This window comes from Pleurodeles waltl, chromosome 10 (genome assembly GCF_031143425.1).
Source record: "Pleurodeles waltl isolate 20211129_DDA chromosome 10, aPleWal1.hap1.20221129, whole genome shotgun sequence".
Lineage (NCBI taxonomy): Eukaryota > Metazoa > Chordata > Amphibia > Caudata > Salamandridae > Pleurodeles > Pleurodeles waltl.
Window position 1 is genome coordinate 790,600,660 of NC_090449.1, and position 24,265 is coordinate 790,624,924.

At 40.8% G+C, this 24,265-nt stretch overlaps 1 protein-coding gene and 1 long non-coding RNA gene across 7 annotated transcripts in view; one reads left to right on the forward strand and one right to left on the reverse strand.

Annotated features, from left to right (window-relative positions):
- Positions 1-24,265, reverse strand: part of SKAP2 (src kinase associated phosphoprotein 2) — a 433,571-nt gene that overhangs the window by 154,490 nt on the left and 254,816 nt on the right. For all 3 annotated transcript variants that reach the window (XM_069211422.1, XM_069211421.1, XM_069211420.1), the window contains exon 9: positions 22,432-22,578. In XM_069211422.1, the coding sequence (XP_069067523.1) occupies positions 22,432-22,578 (147 nt within the window). The remainder of the gene's footprint in view (positions 1-22,431; positions 22,579-24,265) is intronic.
- Positions 1-24,265, forward strand: part of LOC138261877 (uncharacterized) — a 374,610-nt gene that overhangs the window by 137,601 nt on the left and 212,744 nt on the right. The gene's annotated exons all lie outside the window — the stretch shown is intronic.

Sequence of the window (24,265 nt, forward strand, 5' to 3'; positions counted from 1 at the left end):
CAGCGGAACTAGTAATCTCAGAAATGAATATGAATCAAATCTGCGAGTCGCCACATCTGTCGCAAATCATCTGCGCACTCGAAGTGGTGACTTCCAGCGGCATTGTTTCCCACCGTTAATTCACGGTTGCGTATGCGGTAAACAACGCAGAACCAGTGTCACTCTGTGGTATTTATTATCGCTTCGGCTGGTCTCTACTTTGGTTTTAAAATATTCCATTCAGCATTTTAGAGGCCATAAACAAAAAGGCCTCAACTATGCAGCAAAATCCATCAAACCTCCCAGACGGTTACGGGATTCATTATGTGGTTTCCATAGCAATCACATTGTAAATCTGGAAGGCTCGTGCACACAAGCAGCTTGTATTTACATGCCTCTCAGCTGCAGCCTGGAACTCTGCTCCTGCCAAATTATTATTCCGATCACACACAGCGCGAGATCTGTAATGGGAACATCGTCTGATCGGCCGGGAAACCAATAGGGCGCGTTTGATCTGCAGAGAACAATTAGCTCTTAATAATGTCAATCAAACTATAAGGTGTTGGGGGGTTAAACACCTTTCAGCGGGGTCACAGGACCAGGGCTGTAATTCCATATACAAAGCATTTGATCGTAAGATTAAAAGAAAAATAGATGATCTCAGAATATGACTTCTGGGTGCAATGTCGCATAATGAATGCACGTGGCTGACTCGGAGTAGACGAGACCAAAGTACTCGGTGTAACAAAGTATCACATATAAACTTCATGAAAAATGCACAAGGGCTGCTGGGAGACGGTGTACAGCAATCGTCCTTCTGCTGCATGTCAACCAGAGTCCTCAAATCAGGCAAGCGGAATGGAAGCAGACGACCCACTGGGCACTGGGGTGCACGCTTCAGTGCTGTAGGGTATCCAACCCTGACAAGTGCTTAATTTGAGCTGTTGGTTGCAGGTGGGCCCCACTGGCACTCATTTTTGGCTTTTGTTTTCGTCATCAAACTGTGAACCGGGGCAAGAGAGAGACAAAAAACTAAAAGGGGAAAGGAAGAGAAAGAAAAACTGTGACAAAGGGAGAAAGCATGGATGGAGAAGAACCTGCAAGAGTCAATTAAAGGGACAGACAGTGTATGGATGTGGATAAAAGAGCATAAGGCGGAGTCAAGACTACGGAGGCTTGCTATTCAGCATCCTAACCTTCGATAGTGCCAGCCGTGGGCTTCTGAACAACAATTTGGCTCCAAGGACTTATTATTTTACAACTTAAGCACTGACTTTGACACAACATGGAAATCTCAATCAAAGTATCTCCAAATCAGGAAAAATCTGGAAACGGTCCTATTTAGAGAAGTCTTTGAATACTAGCACACTGAAGCAGGTCAAAATCCTGCCTTCTGTAAGTATCAAGCCATGCTCACTGGTGTAACCCTCAAACACAGAGTAAAGCCAGTATACTGGAAAGCTAAGCTCACCCCCACCATCATAAGAATTCCAGAACTGGAGGCTGCCTAGAACCAAATGGTACCCAACGCCACTGGTACTGCCAACTCCTGGTGCCCCCACCAGTGCTGACACTGACAAAAAAGAGATGAGTTAAGTCCTCACCCTCATGCAAACTGTTGTGATGTGTTGCTAGCGGGCGTGCCAGTGCTCTACAAACCAATGTATAAATAATTAAATATATTAAAAAAAAAACATGCCACTAGGCACACAGCACCGTTTAACAAGTGGCCATCTTATGAAGCCTGAGAGGTTTGACATGTTTTCTCGCATGCCTGTTTAGAGATCGCTTCTATTCCATAATGTCTTGATGATGTTGAAAGGTGAATTATCCAGATTCAAACAGTGTCCACAAACAAGGCCTAAGTGGTTTAGAAATGCAAGATAGTTTACTTTCTTTACCAACTTTAAATTTCATTATTATAGGGCTGGGAATTCCTTGCTGTTGGCACAAAACTCCAAAAAGCCTGAAAAATGCCTCCTGCTAGAGTACCCAAATAAAAACGAACTATGACAGCCTGTTTTAAGAAATGACCTAAGGTTACTGAACAGTCTTCTAAGTTTAACTCTTTTCCAAAGGAAAGGTGTTTACCAAATGATCTAAAATTGATTTAAAAATCATTATTATTATTATTATGATTAATATTAGTATTATCATTTTAAATCTAAGCACAATCTTAGCTAGCCCAGACGTTTCTGGCCCACCACACAGTGCAATATTGTGGGATGGGCGGTTACAGGATACCTATAGGGGCCTATTGATTCTCATGACTCAATTCACCCTTGAAGCGGGCACTCCTGTCCTCTGCTGGTCTTTCCTGGTGCGCCTCTAGCATTTCACTCTGTTGGCCCTGACGTTTCCCAGCTTTAGGTCCAAGGAGTTTGACTTTGAGATCTGTATTTAACTTTCCATGTATCAATGTTGACTCAATGGCATTTCCTCTTTTTGTTTACATTCTTCTCTTCTTCCCTTCGGTGTCTGCAGCATTTTCATATGGACATATCACACATAGACCATTTAATTAAGGTCATTTATTTGTAAGGCTTACCTCTGTGCGTGTTCACTACTTCTCGGGGAGTCTGCCTATTTTTTTAATTAATTTTTGTTGCAGCAGATTAAAACAAGACAGAAAAATTTCCTTTTCACATTGAATCCTCTAAAAGTCACAATAACGGAAAAAATGTAATTAAATAATTAATTATTTTAAAAAATCCAATTGCCTGTCTAATTTAATTAAAAAAAATCCAAATGACCCGTTGCATAACATTTATTGATCATCACTGTAATCCTCCTACCAGGATCCCAAGTTTCCCGACTCGCTGTCCCCGCAGATAGCTTTCAGGACTATTTCAAGGTGGTACTATTTGAATGTCAGTCCGAAATCTCGTCCAAATTCATTTGCATAAACAACAAAACTGCCTTTTTAACTCACAAAGTTCTTCACACACCTGCTCTACTGAAGGTCAGTAACTGTTTCTGCTGGAGAAATAATAATCTTAGCCATTATATTTGCTGGATAAACCAAGGGCTTGTTTTTCCCTTATTCTCCAGTAAATTGTGTTGGTACCATGTGCAAGATTTTGATCAAGACCTCTTCCCAATACATCTAAAATTCTTGTTTAATAACAATCATACAACTTACGGTATACCGAAAATCTATGAGTTCTATCAGTATTTTGGATACCACACCTTGGACAAATAAACTGATCTCTTATTGCAGTGGCTGGCCCTGTTTAGATTTTCACCAGTGATTGAAAAAAGTCATATAGCATGAATAGTGCATTAGTCTGTATTTTGAAATATTGGTGCTGGTGTAGAGTACATTACATTACTTGTTTTTCCATCTTCACAACTTGTAGGGTCAGGGAGACATTAAGATCACCTAGGGCCATATGTACGAACACTTTTTTCCCATAGACACAGAATGGGTAAAAACCTTTGCTACATCTGGCCCTTAATCACTTAGTTTTTGCATATCCTCTATTTGAGTTTTATTAAAGAATATATTTACTGTTGATAAGTCAACAGCTGAAGTATTTAAATAACATTCAATTGCCAGAGGAGTTTGCTGGGTCCATTTTAAACTGGGGTTTACAAAAAAATTGTGTCTCATCTGCAAATATTTAAAAAACTTAAGGTTAGAAATATCAAACTGCAGACCCATGTATGATTTGAACCTTGCCTCAATAATTGATGAATATGTTGTGGATTCCCCTCTCACCATGTACTTTACTTTGACATTTTGAACATAGGCAGAAGAAAAGCATTCCCCCAAATCACAATTCTCCCATATATTTGGAGATCTAGTACAACATAATTATTTCCTTCCAGAGTGTTATTGAGGCGTCTATAGTCTTGTACCAGAAGTGTTGTGCATGAAACCCGGGACCCTGAACTCACAGTAAAACAAATGGACTTAGAGTAAAAAAAAATATTTATCAATGAAGAGATAAGTTTGTTTCTTCCTAGCTCTGTGAGAGTTCTGGACCCTAATCTATCTGTAGTTTAATTTAAAGTTTTTGGAGCTAGTCCCTAATTCTTTATGTAATTTTAGATACAATATAGCATCTCTTGCACCTGACTGGCCTAAAAAATTAAGAACACTGAAAGTTGATTATATTAAGAATATTGTTAAAATATAAATCAGTAACACCCTAAGGATGTAAAGTACCTTGAGTAGGATTACTATCTTCACCAAATGTAAATGTCCCAATGCCGAAAGTTGTGAATGTTCTATTGCCTCGCAATATTACCATGTTCATTCCAGAAAAACGTATAATTCTTCTTGTGTGTACAAGTATAACCTTGAATTAGAATAATGCCTGGCTATCTCACCTGTGTTGCTATTCAATAATAATTTTAATTAAGTATACAATTTACAATAATTTAGGTTTTAGCCATGTTAACCTTGTAACCTGAGACTTCGCCACACTTCACAACCTTGTTCTCTATCTCAGGAATTTGAGGAGTAGTTACTAATATATTGTGAGTATATACCATGGTCTTTCTAGTACCACCGCACTGCTATCATTCAATGTTCCTTTCACTATCACTCATGCCATTATTTTTAGGAACAATTTTGTATAGATAGCATATAGAGAGTTTAGAAACAATTCCATTTATATGGTGTATAAAGAAGGAAAACATGTCTTCTCGAGCTACCTGTCTTAAAATGAGTGACATAAGGTAATTGATTAACAGAGAAGCTTTAGTGTTTCTGTACATTTTCACTCAGGGAATCAAGTGCAGAGGAATTCCAAACCAACTCATTACAGACCATTGAAAATGTCATTGAACCCAGTTTAAGGCTTATTCTGCATCAAGCAATGCTAGGACCAGGGGTTTATGGTAAGTTTCAACCCAGTCAGTTGAAGCTACAGCACCTATAGTATGCTGTGTGTAATTCTACTGGCAATGAACCCATTACAGAATAACAATATCAAACACAGATCACAGCAGACAGCCTTTTCCAGTTAAGATGGCTTGTGGCTTCACCTGAAAATGTAATAACAAGTTTACCCTACACAAATAAGTAATTTAGCAAAATTGGGTGAACATTTCTATACATTTTCCATGGTATGACATCAGTGCCTGTGGAACTAGATGTAGGTGAATATTGTATGGTATCCACAGCCCAAGCATGGTTATTGGTAAAACTATTATTTCTTTACATGCTTGGATTTATAAAACATCTGACAGCATGTTTGAACAAATTTTTTTTTTCTTTGATTTAATGCATTGCTTCCCTTGCACGTCATGTACCATATGGACAGTTTGCGGTCCCATTTTTAATCGGGCCATAGCTCCCAGCTCTTACCCCTGAACTAAAAAAAACTGAATTATTAGAGTGAAATGCTGGTGTAACTAATTTAATTAGTTGTATTCTACGCTGCATAAGTTTCAAAGCTGTAACCTAAAACCCATGATTGCTTAGGGACAATTACCATGCTTGCTATTTCTCTGAAGTGACTAGAGCAGCCTTTTGCTCAGCTCTTTGCTCGTGTAACTTAAATGGGCACCAATCCCTTGAAATAATGCCTTAAGGTGGCTCAAATGATGGAATCCAATTTGCCTGCATATTAAATTGAATAAACTCTCCTATCTCGTACTCAACTTCCACTAGGCAATCCCTATTTGCTGGAAAGGTGCACTGAAAACTCCTTTGTCACATCACTTCTGTATCTGTTGAAATCACACAACCAAAAGATACTGGTGAAGGATCTACAATGGTGCTTGAGCCGACCTCTATAACATACTGCCTGTTCCATGACGTTGCATCAAGAAATAATCTATACGTGTGCATATACCTTTCGTGAATTTGAAAAGAAAGAAAAGGCATGGCCCGTGGGATGTTGAGTTCTCAATACATCAATCTATGCAAAAGTATGCATAAATGTCTTAATAGCCCCACCTAACGTTACCTATCCATGTCCTAAATCAGGTTTGGGTGGTGTCCACTTTAAAGGATGCAATATTTATCTAGAGGTTACAGATGATTAGATACACACTTTGTAGAGAGGAGATTTGATTCAAACAACAAAGTTAAATGTTTTTATAGCTATGTCTGTCTTCCTAGGCAACTCAGGTTTCCTGGTGCATGCTACACACTATTTCGTAAAAGAGATTTCTAGTATATTGACTTTCCATGTAGCAGTTTTAATCTGATAAATTTGGGAGTTCATGCTACCTGTAAGATGTGTCCTTAAATCCCAAAGTCTATAAAGCACGCCACAATCATTTTGGGGGTGGACGAAGGCAGGAGCACTTAGCCTTTGGCATGGGACTCTATGAGCCACAGCAAAAGTCATATACCTTTCTCCATTTGTAGAGTGATTCAATATTGAGTTATTCATCAGTTTATGCAAAATGTTTCTGAAATTCCAAATAATCAGACATTATACTTTCTCAACCTATTCAGTCTTCCCTTGGACCTACTTCATCATTTCAGTCATTTGACTTTGTTGCTCAGTGCAAGTCAAGATCAGGAGTGTCAACGTTTCCCACCACAATGGTGACTGTCAAAAATTCTCCATTTTGTGGCTGATGTCTTTTAGACAATTCTTTATTTTGTCCACGTAGTTACCTGTTGCGGCTTGCACTCACTCTGATTCCTTCACTGTAGCCAATATCTGGTAGAGCATTTTAGAGATACCTTTATCCATCTTAGGTTCAGAACCAGATTTTGACAGCTTGAATTTCCTTGGTGGTATATCAATTGTCGGCTTGGATGTGGATGAGGTGTCAGCAGAAAACACAGATGGAGTAAACCTGCTTCTTCCAGGTCAGTATCTGTCACTCATGAGAGAAGAGTTCTTAACTTTGTCGATAATTAATCTAGATTATAATTCAGATTCAAAGTCCACTCATAGGTTAATTTTTTTCCTCGGCTTTTGAACTTTTATCTTTATTTTGAGAAGGTGCCACCTTGTTATGTTGCACTGAGAAAGACTCAAATTAATTTGCAAGTGCCACTCCAGTCCGGAGTGTTATCTACTGGCATGTAGGCCACCTTTTGTTTTCCACAGTTTTTTACTCATTTTCTCACTTAGCAAGACAATGGTGTTGCTGGTTGTTTGAGCAGGCGTAGCAGGAGATATCTGTGCCAGTCAAATATTGTGTGCACTGCCTCAAACTCTTGATGCAGCACCTCTGCAGCTTTTCAGTATGAATAATTTGCTGATATTTAGTATCAATCAGTGTCTGAAAACAATGTTTGAGCCTGCCCCACACCAAACTCCACTTTAAAGTCAACCAGTTTTGGAAATATTAGGTCTTATTTTTCAAATGTAAGAGTGTTTCCATTAATATGGCCCATTGCAAGCACTCCATATTGTATACTTTATGGGTCATCCTCACACCTTCTCCTTAAGAGGAGACTCATTTCCTTCTGACAATGTTTTGTCTTATGCCCACTGTGAATTTAAGTCCCTAACATCCGACTTCATCTGATGTAGTCCTCAATTCCGTTTTGACCAATGGAGGCCACCATCTCCCTTCTTTTTCAAACAATAGAAGTCGCCATTTTTCCTATATTATGCAGAATCATTATCATGTCTGCTAATAGATGCAGATATTCGCCTGACCATATGTTTCTAGGAACTAAAAAAGCATCAAGCCCTTTGATCAATGACACAGATTCAACCATTAATGCAACATTTCGCTGGGTCAAATGTCTACTTTGCACCATATCAAGGTTGATTAAGAACACATACTGACATATAACCAAAACAGAGTACCCTGAATTGATACCCTTCTACCTTATATGTTCATAAGAAAACATCTATGATGCATACCTTATTGCACATAATCTATGTCAGACATTGTTAAACGCATATATCATAAATTCCAATTTCTGATAAGGTTTAATTTATAAGGACAACCACTTGCCAGGAGAGGTCCTTCGCCCAGACTATCACCCGAGATTCTGCCAGAGAGTGTCTCACCTACTGCCGCAACACTTTGCACTTCACAGATGCTACATCTCACCGGAAGCTGATAACACTGAGTCCTGAAAAAAGACTAATGTAACTGTTACTGCAGCATGTGTTTGCCCTTCGCAAGGAACACTGTCTTTGCGCCTCCACTGATAAAGACAGCCTTTGCTGTCAACAAAGTATGAAGTGTGTCTCTCCTCCCTAAGAAACTCTAGACTGCAAGTCGCTCTGCCTTCCATGTTCTCTTAGTATAGCGCTCAGAAGTAGACATTAGGGTGTCAGGACCTAGATGACATTTCTAATGACATTTTAACAATGCTGGAAATGGTCATTCTATTTTCGTTAGTTATAACATGCCTTTTGGCTGTTTTTATAACATTCTGTGTAGTTATTCTATAAGTACTGAGAAACAGATTGTTCCTGTAGTAATAAATACTTTTAATTTAAAAGTGTTCCTTCTTCTTAGTACAGTGTGTGTGTGTGATATGGTGAATAACAAAATAAGGTTTAGCGTTGGTTCCAGGGTGCCCCTGATCCCTTTAGGGGATTGTTAGTAACCCAAAATCAATGCTTCTTTGTCACTTACACATTGAATAGCGTTTTACGGGGCTAAAATGGCCTTTCACTTTCATCACTGGTGTATTGTACCGAGTTCACCCATGTCACCGGTGGGTTGGAAGGAACACCTTGTTGCATTAAGCCGAAGTTGTAACTTGTGCAACACTTGTCCTTTGAATTGTTTTGGCCTGCGGTCTCTTCTGCATGGAGTCTTTTACCTCACTTAGTGCAACTCCTAGCCGGCTATTCTCGGGTTGTGGAGGAGCGAGATCTCACAATATCTCCAGAGTTTCCACTGAGAGTGAGTGCCTGTGTTTTTCCTTTCTATGATTTCTCTCCCTCATCATGGCACCACTGCTGCCTCTCTGTGCTGATGCTGTAAAAGTGCTTTGCTGGCTGGAGCTCAGATCCATCCATGTGTTGGCTGGCAGAGTAAACACATGAAGATGTCTCTTCTCTTTGTGCCGGCACACAGTTTGAATCTATGACTCTTTCATACCCTGGGCTGTCAAATGGGAAGTGCACAGTAGATATAGCATTGTTTCTGGGCAGAATTATGTTATAGTGTGAATTGATGGGTTCCATGCATCACCTTTGGGGATTCAAGTGGCTAAATCTGCCACCCTTTGAATGTTTTATCCCGTTTTTGATATAGAGCTCCCTGCATGAGCCTCAAAGTAACCCTTTAGAATCCATGGTATCCACTAATCCTGTGCTCCAAACACTGTTCTATTTAGAATCCTTCAGGCCCAATCTCTCCACTTCTTGTTGCTTGTCTCAGATTCTGCCACTTAGTTTTATTGTTTTTCTTTTAAGAAGTCAAGGATAAGAAAGTTGTCACTATCTATTTCATCTTATACACTGTTGAGTTCTGGTGAAGAACTATGGGGCTTAGGCAGTGCCTTGCCTTTTCAGTAGCCATCTATTCAGGAAGATTCACAGAGCTGGCCTCCCAGCATGGATTTTCTATCTTATTCAGATAAAAATGTCTCAAAGACACTTGCCACTTTCTGTTCTACCTCCATCATTAGATATGGCGCCCTGCCATATGCCTGCAGACTCAGAACTCTATGCTTGATAAAAATCACTACAGTAACTTGCAACCTCTTATTTGTTTTGGCTAAGGTTCTAAATCTAAACATGGTCACACCAGTGCCAGATAGTCTAACTTAGTTCAGTGCCTCAGCAGGGGGCCTGCTGGAAGTATAGCATATTTTTACCCACCTGGCCCACGTCAGCCATTGACAGGTGAGCCAGGTGACTTGGGTGGTGGCCGGGAGAGGACTTGTATGCCACCAGTGCCCATGTCACTTGCCTTGGTAGCATTTAAATCTTTACATTAAAAATATGCGTCTAGCAATTAGCAATCCTGATGCAGCAATATTGGTTCTTTCATCCAATATATACATCTATCTAGTCACTGCACAGTTAGCAAAATAATGAATACAGGAATCTCAGTTATGTGCGGGTAATGAGCCATGCCCAAATTAAGCACTCCTGGCTTTACATAACTGCAGGATCCTACTGTCCCATGCTCTCTCATGACACAACAGCCCTCTCAAGGGTTATCCCAATGTCCATTCTCCGGCATTCGTGACAGGATAGCCAAATGTTTCTACCCTATTGCAGGCTGGCCTTTGAAATGTGACATCTGTTTTTAGCAATACATTCCTGTATGCAATATCAATGTCTTTAAATGGAATCCCTCTGACACTTACATAACCTCTTTGGTAGCCAAGTCCATCTGTGGAAGCACAAGCCTTGTCCCAAGGGCCCAAAAGCCGGCCAGGCCCAGATTGGCTGTACTGGGCCCGGGCATTTTCCCAGTGGGCTGGCAGGGTGGGGGCCTTTTTTACCACTGATGGAGGCCAGTTTGTTGCTGGGGTCTAAGCCAGCCCGGTTTTCTGCTAGTAGCGCTTTACAAAATAATAAATACAAATAGTTTTAAAGCATGCCGGCCAGACCATGCTCCCTTCAAAACCACTTGCTATTGCATTTGTTTGGTTTCTGACTTCCGCAAAGTCACTAGGAGCAGTGCTGATATTTTGACATTCAGGGGATGGGGGAGGCCAGGGTTCTGCTGTTGCTTGGCTCCGAGTGTCCCGTATATATATGATTAAGAAACTTGAAAATTCAGAACATTGTATTTCTTTATAATCTGGTAATTGCAAACACATTTTAGTTTAGTATATAAAATTATACCGTTGCATTGAGTGATAATTGTGTGAAATTATTGTAATCATGAACTTATAAACACACACGTGTCTCCGCCACTGCACCGGTGATGATGCTATTAGTGAAGCAAGATGGAAGTCAGTTGATTTTTTCCCCCATACTTTGCCTGGGGTGTTACTATAGATGAACAAACATTGCAGTCTTTTGCTTTTCTGCAGCACACAACTTGATCTAATATATTTAGAGGTGCTTTCATGTGATGATGACAGAAAAGGCAGTACTGTGCAAACATTTTTTTGACTAGGATCCCACAATGTGGTCAAGTTGAAGCCAGGACTGATGCAAGATTTCCTGGATTCACATTGCGCAATTCAGCTACTATATGGGTATCTTTTTCTCTTTCCAATTATAGAACAAAACATAACACTTTTTATTGAATTCTTTGAGGTGCTGAATCTGCACAATACAATACATCTGACAATGCATGGTTCATTAGGTTTGGGGGCGGGAGTGTTTGAGGATGGTGATATTTTAATACAGAAGCGAACATGAGAACTAGAGCACCCACCTTTGGTTAATGCATTGAGATCATTTGCTCCACATAGCTAAAAGTCTTCTTTTTTGTTGGCATCCATTCTTGAATTAATTCATCCCCACACACTTCACCCATGCAACTATTCAGTCATTCATTGACACATGCAGCTATGTCTGAAATCTCCATACATCCATTCAATGATTGGACAAGGTTTATTATAAAAGTAAAGGGTGCTGTAAAAATGCCCCATATTTGAAAAACATTCTTGGGGGGGCTCCCAAATTCCTCCTGTAGTGGTCAGGCTCGCTCACTGCTCTTGCTCGCTATGTGCAGTATGAGAACTGGTTGGACAAAATCTGCCAGGGCTGCTTTTGGTTCCCAGTCTGGCCCTGGAGCCTGCCTTCCCTAAGTGCTGTCTGTAAACAACCCAGATTTCCACAACTGTTTCCTTAAAGGACACCAGCTGTCAATATCTGTCCCTTTTGCTTGCTATTATCTAGCATTTACAGAGTTCCAACTGACTGAGTATCAATTACTAGAAGGAGAAACTGGATCTGGATCTTGCCACCTTGGCAGATGCGAATCGCATGGTAAGTGTGAAGCAGGCCCTGCCTTTGTTTTCAGAGAGCTAATGTACAGAGTTCTACAAGAAACCTTAGGGATCTTCCACTCTAACAGGGTGTTATTAAAAACACAAAATGTTCATGCGTTATATGCCAAGTGTAGAACATTGGAACATCGGTCACACATACTGTCTCTCTTTTCAATCCTGGTACTTTCAGGGCCAGCGTTTGTGCTGCAGACGTAGCATCAGAGACGTTAAAAGTGTAGGTTGGAAAGAGGTGGGTCATCACCCAGAGCCCTAACAAGGAAGCCATCCCTGATTTAATGTATTGTATTGCAAGATTGGTTCCCATTGCAGAACTCACGAGTACTGCATTTATTGAAGGAGCTATGGTGCCCCCATGTTTTAGTTTTACTTCTCTTTACTCAAGAGGGCCTGTGGGGTCCTGGAACAAATTTCCGACTGAGGGTGCTGCCCGGGGACATTAGCTGACTAAAATTATAGGGATATTACTGAATGGACAAGTGTAGCAAATGAGAAAACACCTTTAAGAGGTGAGTTTCTCTTTGTGGAAGGGAAGGTGGTCGATGAGCTGCAAGCCAGATACATTTCATTTAAATGTGCTTCCAAGGTGCGTTATGATGCAATTCTGTTAAATACATGGCTAAATCGCGTCCATATTTATCCAAACAAGAAGTTATTTAAAAAATGCAAAAATTACAATGTAATTGGCATTGGTTTGTTTTCTCACCATAACTTGAAAACCTGTCTGCCCCCAGAGTCCACAATTAAATGGCCCAAGTGAACTGCTCTTCTTAAGTAACGATAGCCTTTGAAAAGGAGCTATTTTTGACTTGCTACCTTTCACAGGCCTCTTCATCCACTGAGGTACCCCCATCATAAGAGTGACAAACGTTTGTTAGTAAATGTCATTTATTTAAAGCATCCATTCTTCAACATAATGTAAACTTAGGTTTAAATGACAAATACAAGTACAATGGTTTGTTAAAAAGGTGTCCTTTAGTCCAGTGGTTCTTAACCTTTTGACTTCTGTGGACCCCCCTTAATCATTACTGGATCCCAGACACTCCGACTGAATCATTATTGGAATCTGGTGACCGCCAATGAGACATTACTGGATGCATGGGACCCCAGCCTAAGCACTTTTGATGATTTGTACTGCAAAACAATGCACTAAAATTTCAGAAACAAGAATTCATCAAACAAATATGCGAATGAAATATTAACAAACATAAAAAAACAGAAATGTTAATTTAATGGGATAGTTGGGGCTTTTCTAAATTCAACTGAGGCCACTCATCACTCATACTAAATTCAGTTTGATGCACCTGCACTACTCCCACGAATCAATCAGAGGATACTAACTTAATTTTTAACCCCCAATTCCAAATTCCTATACATTTACAGAACATTTTAAAATGTTAATTGTTACATTTTGCTTCTTTATGTACACTTCATTCATAATATTTAATTTTCTAAGCAGTCGCTGACACTTTAGAAAGTCTTTGTGGACCCCTAGGGGTCCAAGGACCACAGGTTATGGGAACCACTGCTCTAGGCTCTTCATCATTACCATTAACCTTTCACTGCATTTGAACAAATGGATAATAATGCATGGAAAGAAAAATGATTGAAAGGTTTCATTGTCTTCAGTGAGATTTCTGAACTGACTACAGATTTGGAGGTTCTGCAGCACCATCTGCACCCTTAGCTCCAGTGCCCCTGGTCCAGGTAGAGTTTAGCATCTAACCCTCATGAAAAAAGTCTACAGAATCCAATGCCTTCAGGGGCAGACACCAGCGACAGCTCATGTAAGTCATGTGACTGGCGACACACACAGGACGATTTGCCTTCTCTTGGTTCCGGAGAGGGCCCTTAAAAGAAGTTATATGGGTGGGGGGGTCTGCTTGTGTGCCACTATATACAAGTAGCCCTTATATGAGTTTTTGGACAGGCATATTAGTAAAAAAAAAACAATTACTTAAATGTGACATAAATAATTCAAGATGTTAACTTTCCAAATTCTGTCATCAGAAGAAGTAAGAGTTGAATTATTTAACAAACATCTTTTAAAGGCCAAGTCACGGGGGCTACAGTGTTTAGAATAATGTATTGACTAACACATCTTGTTTAAGTGATTACCAAATAGTTTATTGTGATACTACAGTTCATCATTTAAACGTACGATCTACTGTAGTTATCTATGTCACAAAATCTTTTCTTGTATCTAAAGACAAAGAGGGAAGTAATGTAATTGTAGGGCACTTTCGAAATAGGGAACAGAAAACCAATTTGTCATGGTCTGCTGGAAAAATCTGGCTCCCAGCTGCTTCCTTCCAACCCACAACTAGTTCAAGAATGTTGAAGCTACTCGAGTTCTGCAGTAATTATGCAGTGGCATTCCTCTGAAGCATAAACCTTGTGGGTATTTTCATGAATGGGGCATCTTCTGTGCTTCTGCTTAGAACAGATGCTACTCAATTGCAAAACTGATCATAGGCTGTCAGTATACCTCTGTCGGCTACTGCACAGGACACGTGATCTGCGTAACTTGACAGCCACAAGTTCAGCGGCTAGAAACGCCTGCTTAACCGTTCAATCTTTACAGAAGGATGGAATGAGGACTTACTAGAATTCGACAACCTTATAAACAAAGAGAAGCCTACATTGTTATTGCTAGTTGACCCAAGTACCCATGTAATCACAGGGGTTGTTTATAAATACATACAATAAAACCTCTAGAGTTTAAAGTAAAAAGCAACAGAAGGCAACTTAATAAATTGGGGCTTATTTAAGGGGTATTTGTTCGCCCCCCCCCCAGTCTGCCAGGTCGGAAAAGATCTAGAGGACCTGCACCACATTTGGAGATTCCCGTATGGCGAGGGGCTTTATACATTCAGTGCACTATTAATAAGGCAGATTCACTGATTCTGAGAAGTATGGTGACTGGGTGTCATGTCTGTTTCGCCCACTCATCATTCATTCATTTTCAGGCCTAGCTTGTCACTATATCTTATGTGATCAACAGAACAAAGAGAGGGGCCCACATATTGGAGTTCTATCATATCTATCGAACTCTGTATTGCATCAGATGCACACGCATTACCCTCAGATTTTGATATCATCTTCCTAGGTCCTCCATATTTCAATTTTGCTACACCTTCAACTTAAAGTGCTGAACTGCATAAAAGCCCAGAAGATGCAACTTTGTTGAGAAACACGTGTTGGCTGTTTATTGTAGTGGAATGATACTAAAGTGCAAACTTGTATGAATTTAGTTTTTGACATATACTTATGAATAAAGGAGCTGAAGAGACCTGTGCACACCCTCATTTCTCATTTAGGGCCTGATTTAGATCTGAACGGAAGGGTTACTCCATCACAATGGTGACGGATATCCCGTCCGCTGAAATATAAATCCCATTAGATCCTAAGGGATTTATATTTTGGCGGATGGGATATACGTCACCGTTGTGATAGAGTAACCCGTCCACCGACACCAAAAACAGGCCATTGGTTTGTCAAATGCACACGGGAACCATGCCCAGATTACACATCAGAATATACTATGTCTAGCACATAAGCTAATACTAGACATTCTTCGATGCACCTATTTGCCTATGCACCCACAACTGTAATATGGTGGAGTTGCAACAGCAAAGGCATTCCTTAATTTGCATGGGACCAACCCCACATGCATAACATGGACATCAGAGAAGGGCTTTTGTACAAATCAGCAGTCCCTTCTGGAATACAGAAGTGCCCTGAGAGTGCAAAGATATGGCTATAAAAACCTAAGATTAACTCCGATGTGCAAAGCTGCTTTTCAATGTTGGCTTGAGACTTTCTTACTCACATCTTGGCTCAGCCCAGAGGCGTAATACTCCCTCACCTGATCTTCTGGGTTTTAGGGTGTATCTTTCAGCCCCAGTACTGTCCTTGCCCTTGCACCGAACTACAGGAGGCACGACTTTACAACTAATGGCCCTTCTATCTACCTGTGCTGGCTCCCTCAGGTGTTACTGAGTCTCGTTCCTCTGTACGCCCCTGTCTCTTTCAACATGCACTCCTGCCTTCTGCCGGACACCCCTTTTTGTTCCCCCTTCCTTCATTCCCTCTTTCCTTTCTATGCTTTTTGTTATGCCCTCCATATCCCCTCACTTCCACAGCCCACTCAGCCCTCCCTGAGGCTTCTTATTAGTACCATCGTAACCTTGCCATCTGACATTTATTTGACAAAGAAATAAAAACAGGACTGCACTGGAGACAAGGGAGCCTTTAATAAGGTATGTCTATTTTTCTTTTTCTGGCTGAATGTGCTTACACTGCACCTGTTAGCACATTATTCCCAGATCTACCAGTTTTGCAAATGCATTTCCAGTGGTGCCACCATGAAAAAATTCTGGCATACATGAAAACATATTTAAATGCGTGGATTGATCAGGAATCAAATTCTCATTAGTTTCTTAAAGGAGGCTGAATTATTAGAAGTATATCATACCTTGTTTTAAACATTTTTTAAATAATTTATAAAATAATCAAGTGCTGATGCACTGAATTTATGTTATAAACCAACGGATACCTATATATGTGACGTAGATGCAAAATACCTGTGGAAAGCATGGTGTATAATACCAAAGGATTCCCAGGCCATGGGTTTAAGACAGTGTACCCTGAAAATGCTTACGTTGAATAATTGAGGAGTGGAATATTTTTTTATGTTAGTCTAGTCTTTTTTCAAATCGTATATTATTTTTTATTGTAATGGGAAAACCTTTCTCTTATTGTCAGAATTTTAGATCTCGCCTGAGACAGTGCATGCGCTCTTGTTTGGAAAACATTAGTTAGCTTGTAGTGAGCTTAGAGCCTTCCCATTCGGTATCACTGGTTGACTTCAACGTAACTCCCATTTTCTTGCTTCTCATTTGTTAACGCATAAACACTTCACATCCTCTTCTTAAGTTTGACTCTCTGCTGGAGCATGACCAAATTACTAGTCTTCTTCCACTGCTTGTATTTTTTTCTTTTATTTTTGAAGCAGTCCATAACAGGGCATGTGTTTTAGAGCTAGCTCCCTCATGTGCTTCTTTCACTCCCCTGTCTGTGTTGTTGCTTGCCTCCATCCTCGGTCAGTGTTGTTGCAGGCCCCATTTGATGTACATAGTACTGCTTGCCCCTTCCCACTTTCTGTGTTGTGGCTTGCTCCCTCGCACCTTTCTCTTGCTGTCCATGTTGTTGCTTGCACCTACCCGCTCCCTGTGTGGTCCCTTGCTCTCACGCTCTGTCAATGTTTTTGCTTGCCCAACCAGCGGTCCGTGTTATTGCTTGCCTGCTCCCGCTGTCTGTGTTGTTACTTGCCCCTACCTGTTGTCAGGGTTGTTGCTTGCCCCATTCCTTCCTCCTCCTCCGTCTGTGTTGCTGCTTGCCCCACCAACTGTCCATGTTGTTGAATGCCCCATCCACCGTCCACTTTGTTGCTTGCTCAAGCCTGCCTAATGTCTGTTGTCCATGTTGCCCCCCTACCCACCATAAGTAACAAGCCCCCCCCCCAAACTGATCAATCTCCCTCCCTCTAGAAATTTTAAAAAGTGCTATGACGGAACCAGCACTGGCATGCATCACAGCACTTTTTTGCCATGCTGCTGTACAACATGGCTAAAAACAATGATAAAACCAGTAGCTATTGTAGAAGAAACCTATTGGCTTTGCCAATTATTTTTTTAAGCCATGCTGCATGGCAGCTGTGCTGTTGTACAGCATGGCTAAACATTGACAAAGCCAATAGCTCTCGTCTCATAAGGGAAACCTACTGGCTTTGACAGTTCCTTTTTTGCTATTATATTTCTACTATGTGTTTGTGGTTAACTAGAAATTATTAATGTGCTTAGGTTGTTATAGCACAAGATGAATAAAAAATTACTGTAGACCATGCAATCAAAGTACAATTATTTGTTGTTCATAAAAAGAAATGCTGTTTCTTTGCGACGGCAGTTTGACTTTGTATGTTCAATATGTTTACTACTAACTATAAAGCCAGCTGCCAAGAAGGAACTCGAGGGTGAAGAAATGATGATAGCTGCACAGTTGCGCTGTGTGATTTGTGTATCTTCAGTTGATCAGATTTTCTCACATGGGATTGGATCTCTTAATAGCAAACAACTTCTGCCACATAGTGTTAGCATCAGTTCAGTAGTACAAATCACAATGTGTCAAATCTGTTTAAATATTTGAGAAGTGATGTTTTTAAATGAATGATTTCCTTCAACATCTTGTCTGTTGATTTCTATGATGGCTCACTTAAATTCGAGGAATGGGTTTCTTGTGTTGGGACGGCAATAAAAAGTGTTTTTCTTATTAGCGGTCCATCAAGGTTTTGCATTTGAGAGGGTCTTATTATTACATATAGGCGTCACTTTCCCTGTTGTGTCACAGCGCACCTTCAAACAGGTGCGCCATAGGCAAACAGGGAAAGCGTGCCCTCTTATGTTGAATAGCCACGAAAATGTGCTGCCCTGCGCCAGCACATTCAAGTGAAATACGGAGCGGCTGCTTCAAAGTGGCTCCATGTTTTTCATTGTGCAGGCGGCAAACCGCCTGCCCTTGCAAAAGGGATTAGAGATCCTCTTGCAGGCAGGTGCAGTGAGTGACTGCACCCGCCTTCAAGGGGATGTCTGGGGGACTAATGGGACCCCCTTTTATGCCTTGAAAGGGGTGCCCTAAGAGGGCGCACCGTCAGGTTGCGACCTTTTGTGGCACACTTTCAGTGCTCCTCCTGACAGCGTCATTGCCTTTGAGTCTGTTGTACTCCTGGGGCTATATTATATATTGTGCCGCAAGAGAGCAATGGGTGTGTGCACCCACTCTGTCCATCTACGGAACACAATGGTATTACAGAGGGGGCGACAGACACTTGTGTGGCCCCTTCTGTAATACAGAAAGCACTGGCGCTCCATGTGCATCATGAGAGGGCATTCCCTCAACTGCGTAGGGGCGTGGCCCAAAGCAAATGATGGAATCAATTTGCCCGTGCGTCCGCGCCATATCATAAATGCATGCGCGAAGGCAAACATGCCTTTAGAAGGTGCACTGAAAGTGCTCCACAAAATGGAAGCACACTTTCACTGAGCCTCCTAAAGGCATTTCTCTGGAGGAGAGAAAGGGGGCCCAGTGGAACCCCAAGACATCCCCTGCAGGCGGGTTCAGTCACTCACTGCTCCTGCCTGCACGGGGATTTCTCTCCCCTCTTTTAAAGTGCAGACGGTTTGCCACCTGCTCTGTGAAACAGGGAGCAGCTTTTAAACACCTGTTCCGTATTTCACTTGAATGTGCTGCCCCGGGGGCAGTCCGAATTCACGGCTGCCCTGGGGACAGCGCATTCTTTCTAATATTGCGCACCTTGTGCACTGTTTATCATGTGCGCCTTGGCGCAAACAGGGAAAGTGCTCCGTATTTCGAATAAGGCCATGGTGTCGTTTATGGGTAACTAGACGGTGCACTTAAAACCACACTGCTGCTGCTGGCACCCCATGCATTATCTTGCATTTTGTCTTTGCATAATACCTTGGTGACATTAGTGTGGCTGTTCTCCTGCAAGCCTGGGCTTGTATGCATGTTTATTAGAGTACATGGTGGTCACGTGACTTAGGTGAATAGCGTTAATTGTTGTTTATGAAGGCCTGCGAGGTGTTCTCGTTTTATCACTGTAAACGTGGCCTTGTTTACATTACAGAGACTTGTGGAGTCACAGGCTGAGACATTAGTCTTTGACCTTCGTACATATGTGATAGAACTATTTCTCTGACATACTGCATCTTTTTGCTGTACAAAGGATATTTTTTAAACACCTGCACAGTGGCCTGAAATCATAGTAAATGGTTTTGTTAAGCCAATTCCTGTAATGTAATATGCGGGTCAATCCGCGGGTCAAATCATGAGTGATTTCACTCCCTATGTCGCACAACTTTTGTGAAATACAGTTGAGCCAGAGAAATGGGACAGGTATCCACCAGGAATTCAAACCAGATAATAGTTCGATTTTTTTTTTTTTTAACACTTCGTACTGCAGATTTTGAAAACTCCAGGTGCTGTAAATATCCGGTGTCACGTTTACCCGACAACTACCTAATTTAATAGTAATTATTTCAACGACCTCTCAAAGATGGATGTCTGGCGTTGCGTTTTCGATATCTGAATTCGTGAGCTTCATTTCACATCGGGGGCAGCCGGAAACATTTAACACACTGAGATACCATGCCAGCATTTAAGGACATGGATCATGAATATGGCCATTTTGCCATGCAGTCCTGCGCCATTCTCTTGAGTCCAGAAGAGCTGAAGGGAGCTTTTACTGTGACCCTCTTTATTCCACGTACTTTCTGCTGCAACTTCCAAAGTAAAATTCCACACTCATGTAATGTCAAAATAAAATAAACTAGGAAAGGACCATTTAAAGGTGGTCTCATGCTACGTTACAGTGTACCTAACATAAGGCCATCTTTCCCACAAGTAGTAGCTTCCTTCTTAGAAACTGATTCGCACATTTTCTGGTTGACCTGTATGTGAAAGCATTTTTGTAACATGTATCTGGATTCATGATTGTGTCCTGGTGTTATATTGTTTAGCAATGTGGTTTAAGAAATCAGTGCGTAAATTACATTTTCTAGTAAACTCATAAACATATATATGCCATTTAAAACTTGGACTTATGCTGTCCTTACATGATCACACCAGCAAAAGGAGTCGAAAAATGCTTGAGAAACCCTTGGTACACATGGTCCTCAATGAGAATTTCACAAGATCAGCTGACTGGATTAATCTGCAAATGATCTTCTACACAAGTGAAATGTGAAACAGACTTTAGAATCCCTGCTGTGTTACACCATATGCATCCATAATGAGCATTTGCCTGCAAGCACTGGGAGACCGACTCCTGTAAGATTTCTTTTTCTGAAACTACTTTTTCCAGACGTGGACTACAACCCGGTTTCCCTTGGCCTCAGGCACAAAAAAGAAACTTTATAATTCAGAGTCCTAAATTAGTCTTGAGTTGAGATTCACAAAAATGTAATAGACCTACTTAAACCTTTATAAATCATTCAGTTGCATAAGGCACCGGTGCTCAAAGCCCTTCTCTTAAACACGAGGCTGCTGTAACTAAATCTGCCAGCACTGAATACTGAGGCAGTGTAATCCTGAAGCCACCTCGGGCCTCTTCAATCCATTTACGGTCACCCCCTGCCCCTTCAGCTCCTCCTGCAACTTTCTACTTTCTCCCTTTATGACGCTTTTTAGTTTTTCCTTCTTCCGTCTTTTTCATATGTGTCTTTTGCTCGCAGCAAATGCTTGAGGCAGAAGAGTAAGCCCTGGCCCTCACACCGGAAAAAACAAGCACAAATTAAGCACTGGGCACTTAACTCTAAAGCGCGGAATATCTGCCTAACAACTCTTCTGTTTATAGTTAGAGTCAAGGAGCAAACTCACTGTAACTTTTTTTCACATAGAAAACATCTGTGGCATGGCATGCTGTCTTCTACAACTCCATCTGAAATTATGGGTTGTTTAGGATTTTTTCCACACCTAATTTGCACACTTAACCCAACATTTAATACCAACATTTTTTAAGTGTGTAAATTGGATGTGACATTTTTTTTTTCCAATGGGCACACCTCGATCCCTCCCCATCCATATTTCTGTCCTAAATCCTGATGAAACGACTAATGTGTGGCATACTGGTGGTATTACATGTTCTACATTGGGATTATAGGTTAGAAAATGGACAAAGCAGGCGAATCAATGGAATTTCGGCCTTAAATGTAACTGTTTGCGTTCATAAATGTAATTTATGAGCCCACCCGAAAATGTAACTTTATTTTAAGAGCGAGAACGTGAGGGAGAGAGATCTAGAGACTGTTGATGTAGTGCCATGTTTTACTTTCTTGGGCTTGGTGATACTTCTGATGCAATTCCTTATTTTATTGACCACAACATTTCAGATATCTGTCTGATTATTTGTAAAGCTGCTGTGGTGCCTTTGTAAGGGCCTTTGTATGGGTTTCAGTTGTGCAATACTCTATAATAAAGGACATCAAGAATGCTACACTCGGGGTTGACCTCTGCGAGGTATCTATTTTATATCTGCATATTACAAATATCTGCACTTCATTCAATCTTTTTAATTGAAAACTTCTTTCTTCAACCACTAAGTAGTGAATCATGACACTTTATTTTCAGGTATTGTTCCTTTTAAAACTATCGCACACTTTCATTAAATTTTTCACTTTTTTGTTGCAATTTATTATGGAATCTATTCTATGTCACTTCAGTTATGGCACATCCCCTTCTTCCTTTTGTCTTCCTCCAACATTGCCTTATTGTACCAGAGCCATCTATTGACAACTTTTCATCTTTTTGCTTTTGCTTACCACATGATTACTGCTTCATACTCTATTTATTGGGCTCCCCTGTTACATTTTTCATGTCTATCAAATACAAATCCTCTGATGAGATATATACCATTACATTTGATAAGACCATTCAATGAGGTAAGTGTATGCAACAATCCACATCTCACAACAAACTGGGGACTTTGCTGTCCTACTCAACAGAAGTGAGGTTCCACCACACAAAAGTGAAAAACGCACATTCAGCTGTAGTGTCAGTAATACCTGGAAGTTCTTCATAAATTTCATCTCCTGGTTCAATAATCGCTTGAGGAGGAACACGCTTAGGTGGGGTAACAGTGCTGCTGGATCCCACGTCATCATACTGCTCCCCCTCTTCGGTGTCTTCAGGAATAATGGAACACTGTGAATCTGCTCAAACACCAAAGAAAGGACAGTTTAAAAAGTGACTTGTACCAATACCCACCAAACCTTTTATTTCCAATGACCACAAACCATTTTATTTCAACAATGTGGCCTGGTGACAAAAGCACCACAAAATGAATGTCTAACCAACAAATATGCAATGCAAATAAGATAAATGGTCAGAGCTGTCTTCCAATACTCAAGGGGCGATTGGATTTATCACCATTGCACCTTTTTAGGGTCACTGATTTGGCAACTTTCATAAAGTCAGATAACTGGAGTTTTCACTCTAGAGGTTCTAAGTTCACTTGCAGACATATTATCACCGCTGAACGTGTCTGGCTCCCAATGAGGGCTGGGGTGTCTCAGGTGGTGTTATGTTTAACACATGGGTTGTCCATCCCAATCAGGCCCTTAGAGGTGTGCCTCCAGTTGAAGCAGTGATGGTTTCTTAAGTTCAAGAAAGTATTGCCCTAAGATTGGAAGTAATGGTTTAGCCCAAGGCTAAAATGTGTCACTAATTATATTTGATTCCTGACAGGAGTCTAGAAGCGTCCACTTAAAGATTTGTATTTTTTTAATTACGCACCTATTCTTTTTCTCTAACCAGAAAGTATTCTTCATACAGACAATATTTACGATTATCTAAGTCTTATCATAAGCTAGCTCATTACAAGATCTCACATGCTAAATTTAAAACATCTCATTAGTTGACCTTGTTCAGGAATACATTAGTACCCCTTCTTTTGATGCACTAGCCTCTTGTAACACTTCCAAACATTTAAGTTGAGCACTTCATTCTTGAAACGTTTACAAGGTTTTGTTATTGCGTTGAAAAAAAATACATTTCCAAAGATCGTATAATTTAATTTAGTTTTCAAACATGTAGCAGACGGTGCAAGCAGTCTATGCACAATCCTATCAATGGCATGCCAGGTTTCTACAATATTTCAATGATTATTGAAATATCTGATTGAAGGTCTGCTTGCAGTAAGGGGTCTCCTTTCGCAAATTCCTTCTCTTTAGGAAAGTCTGCATTAATATCCCACTTCAGAAAGGAGTGGATGACCCGGCTGGATTCAAGGTGTGTCTGCTGACACGAGTTCTAAGAAGGCCCTCAGTTCAGATGGCTGATACACATACACCTGTTCCATCAAAACAACAATTCAAAGTGGTTGAAGGATCCTATATTCGTGCATTGACTTTGACTTTGACGTGAGAGGGCCTCACCAGATTGTGCAATGTTTTTGGGTGGCAAAAAATGAAACATGCATCAAATTCTCAAAAACTTGTAAACAAATAAAATAACATCATTGCTGAATTCGACTGACATGATTGGATTAAGCGCCTGATTTAGATTTCAGTGGAAGGGTTACTCCCTCACAACAGTGACGGATATCCCGTCATTCGAAATCTAACGACCATAGGAAACAATGGAATTTAGATTTCGGAGGACGGGATATCCGTCACTGTTGTGAGGGAGTAACCCCTCTGCCGAAATCCAACTCATTTTGGACGTACAGACTCAGTGAATGGGTAGCGTCATATCTTGCAGTATTACACCTTTGAGTTTCATCAATATAAGGGACCTTAATGGAGCCTCACACCTGGTAAGTGTTTTCTGTCAAAACATTAGATTTTGGTGACACCTTACATTTTACAGCCCCAGGAGTCCAGGGTCTGGGGATAGCAG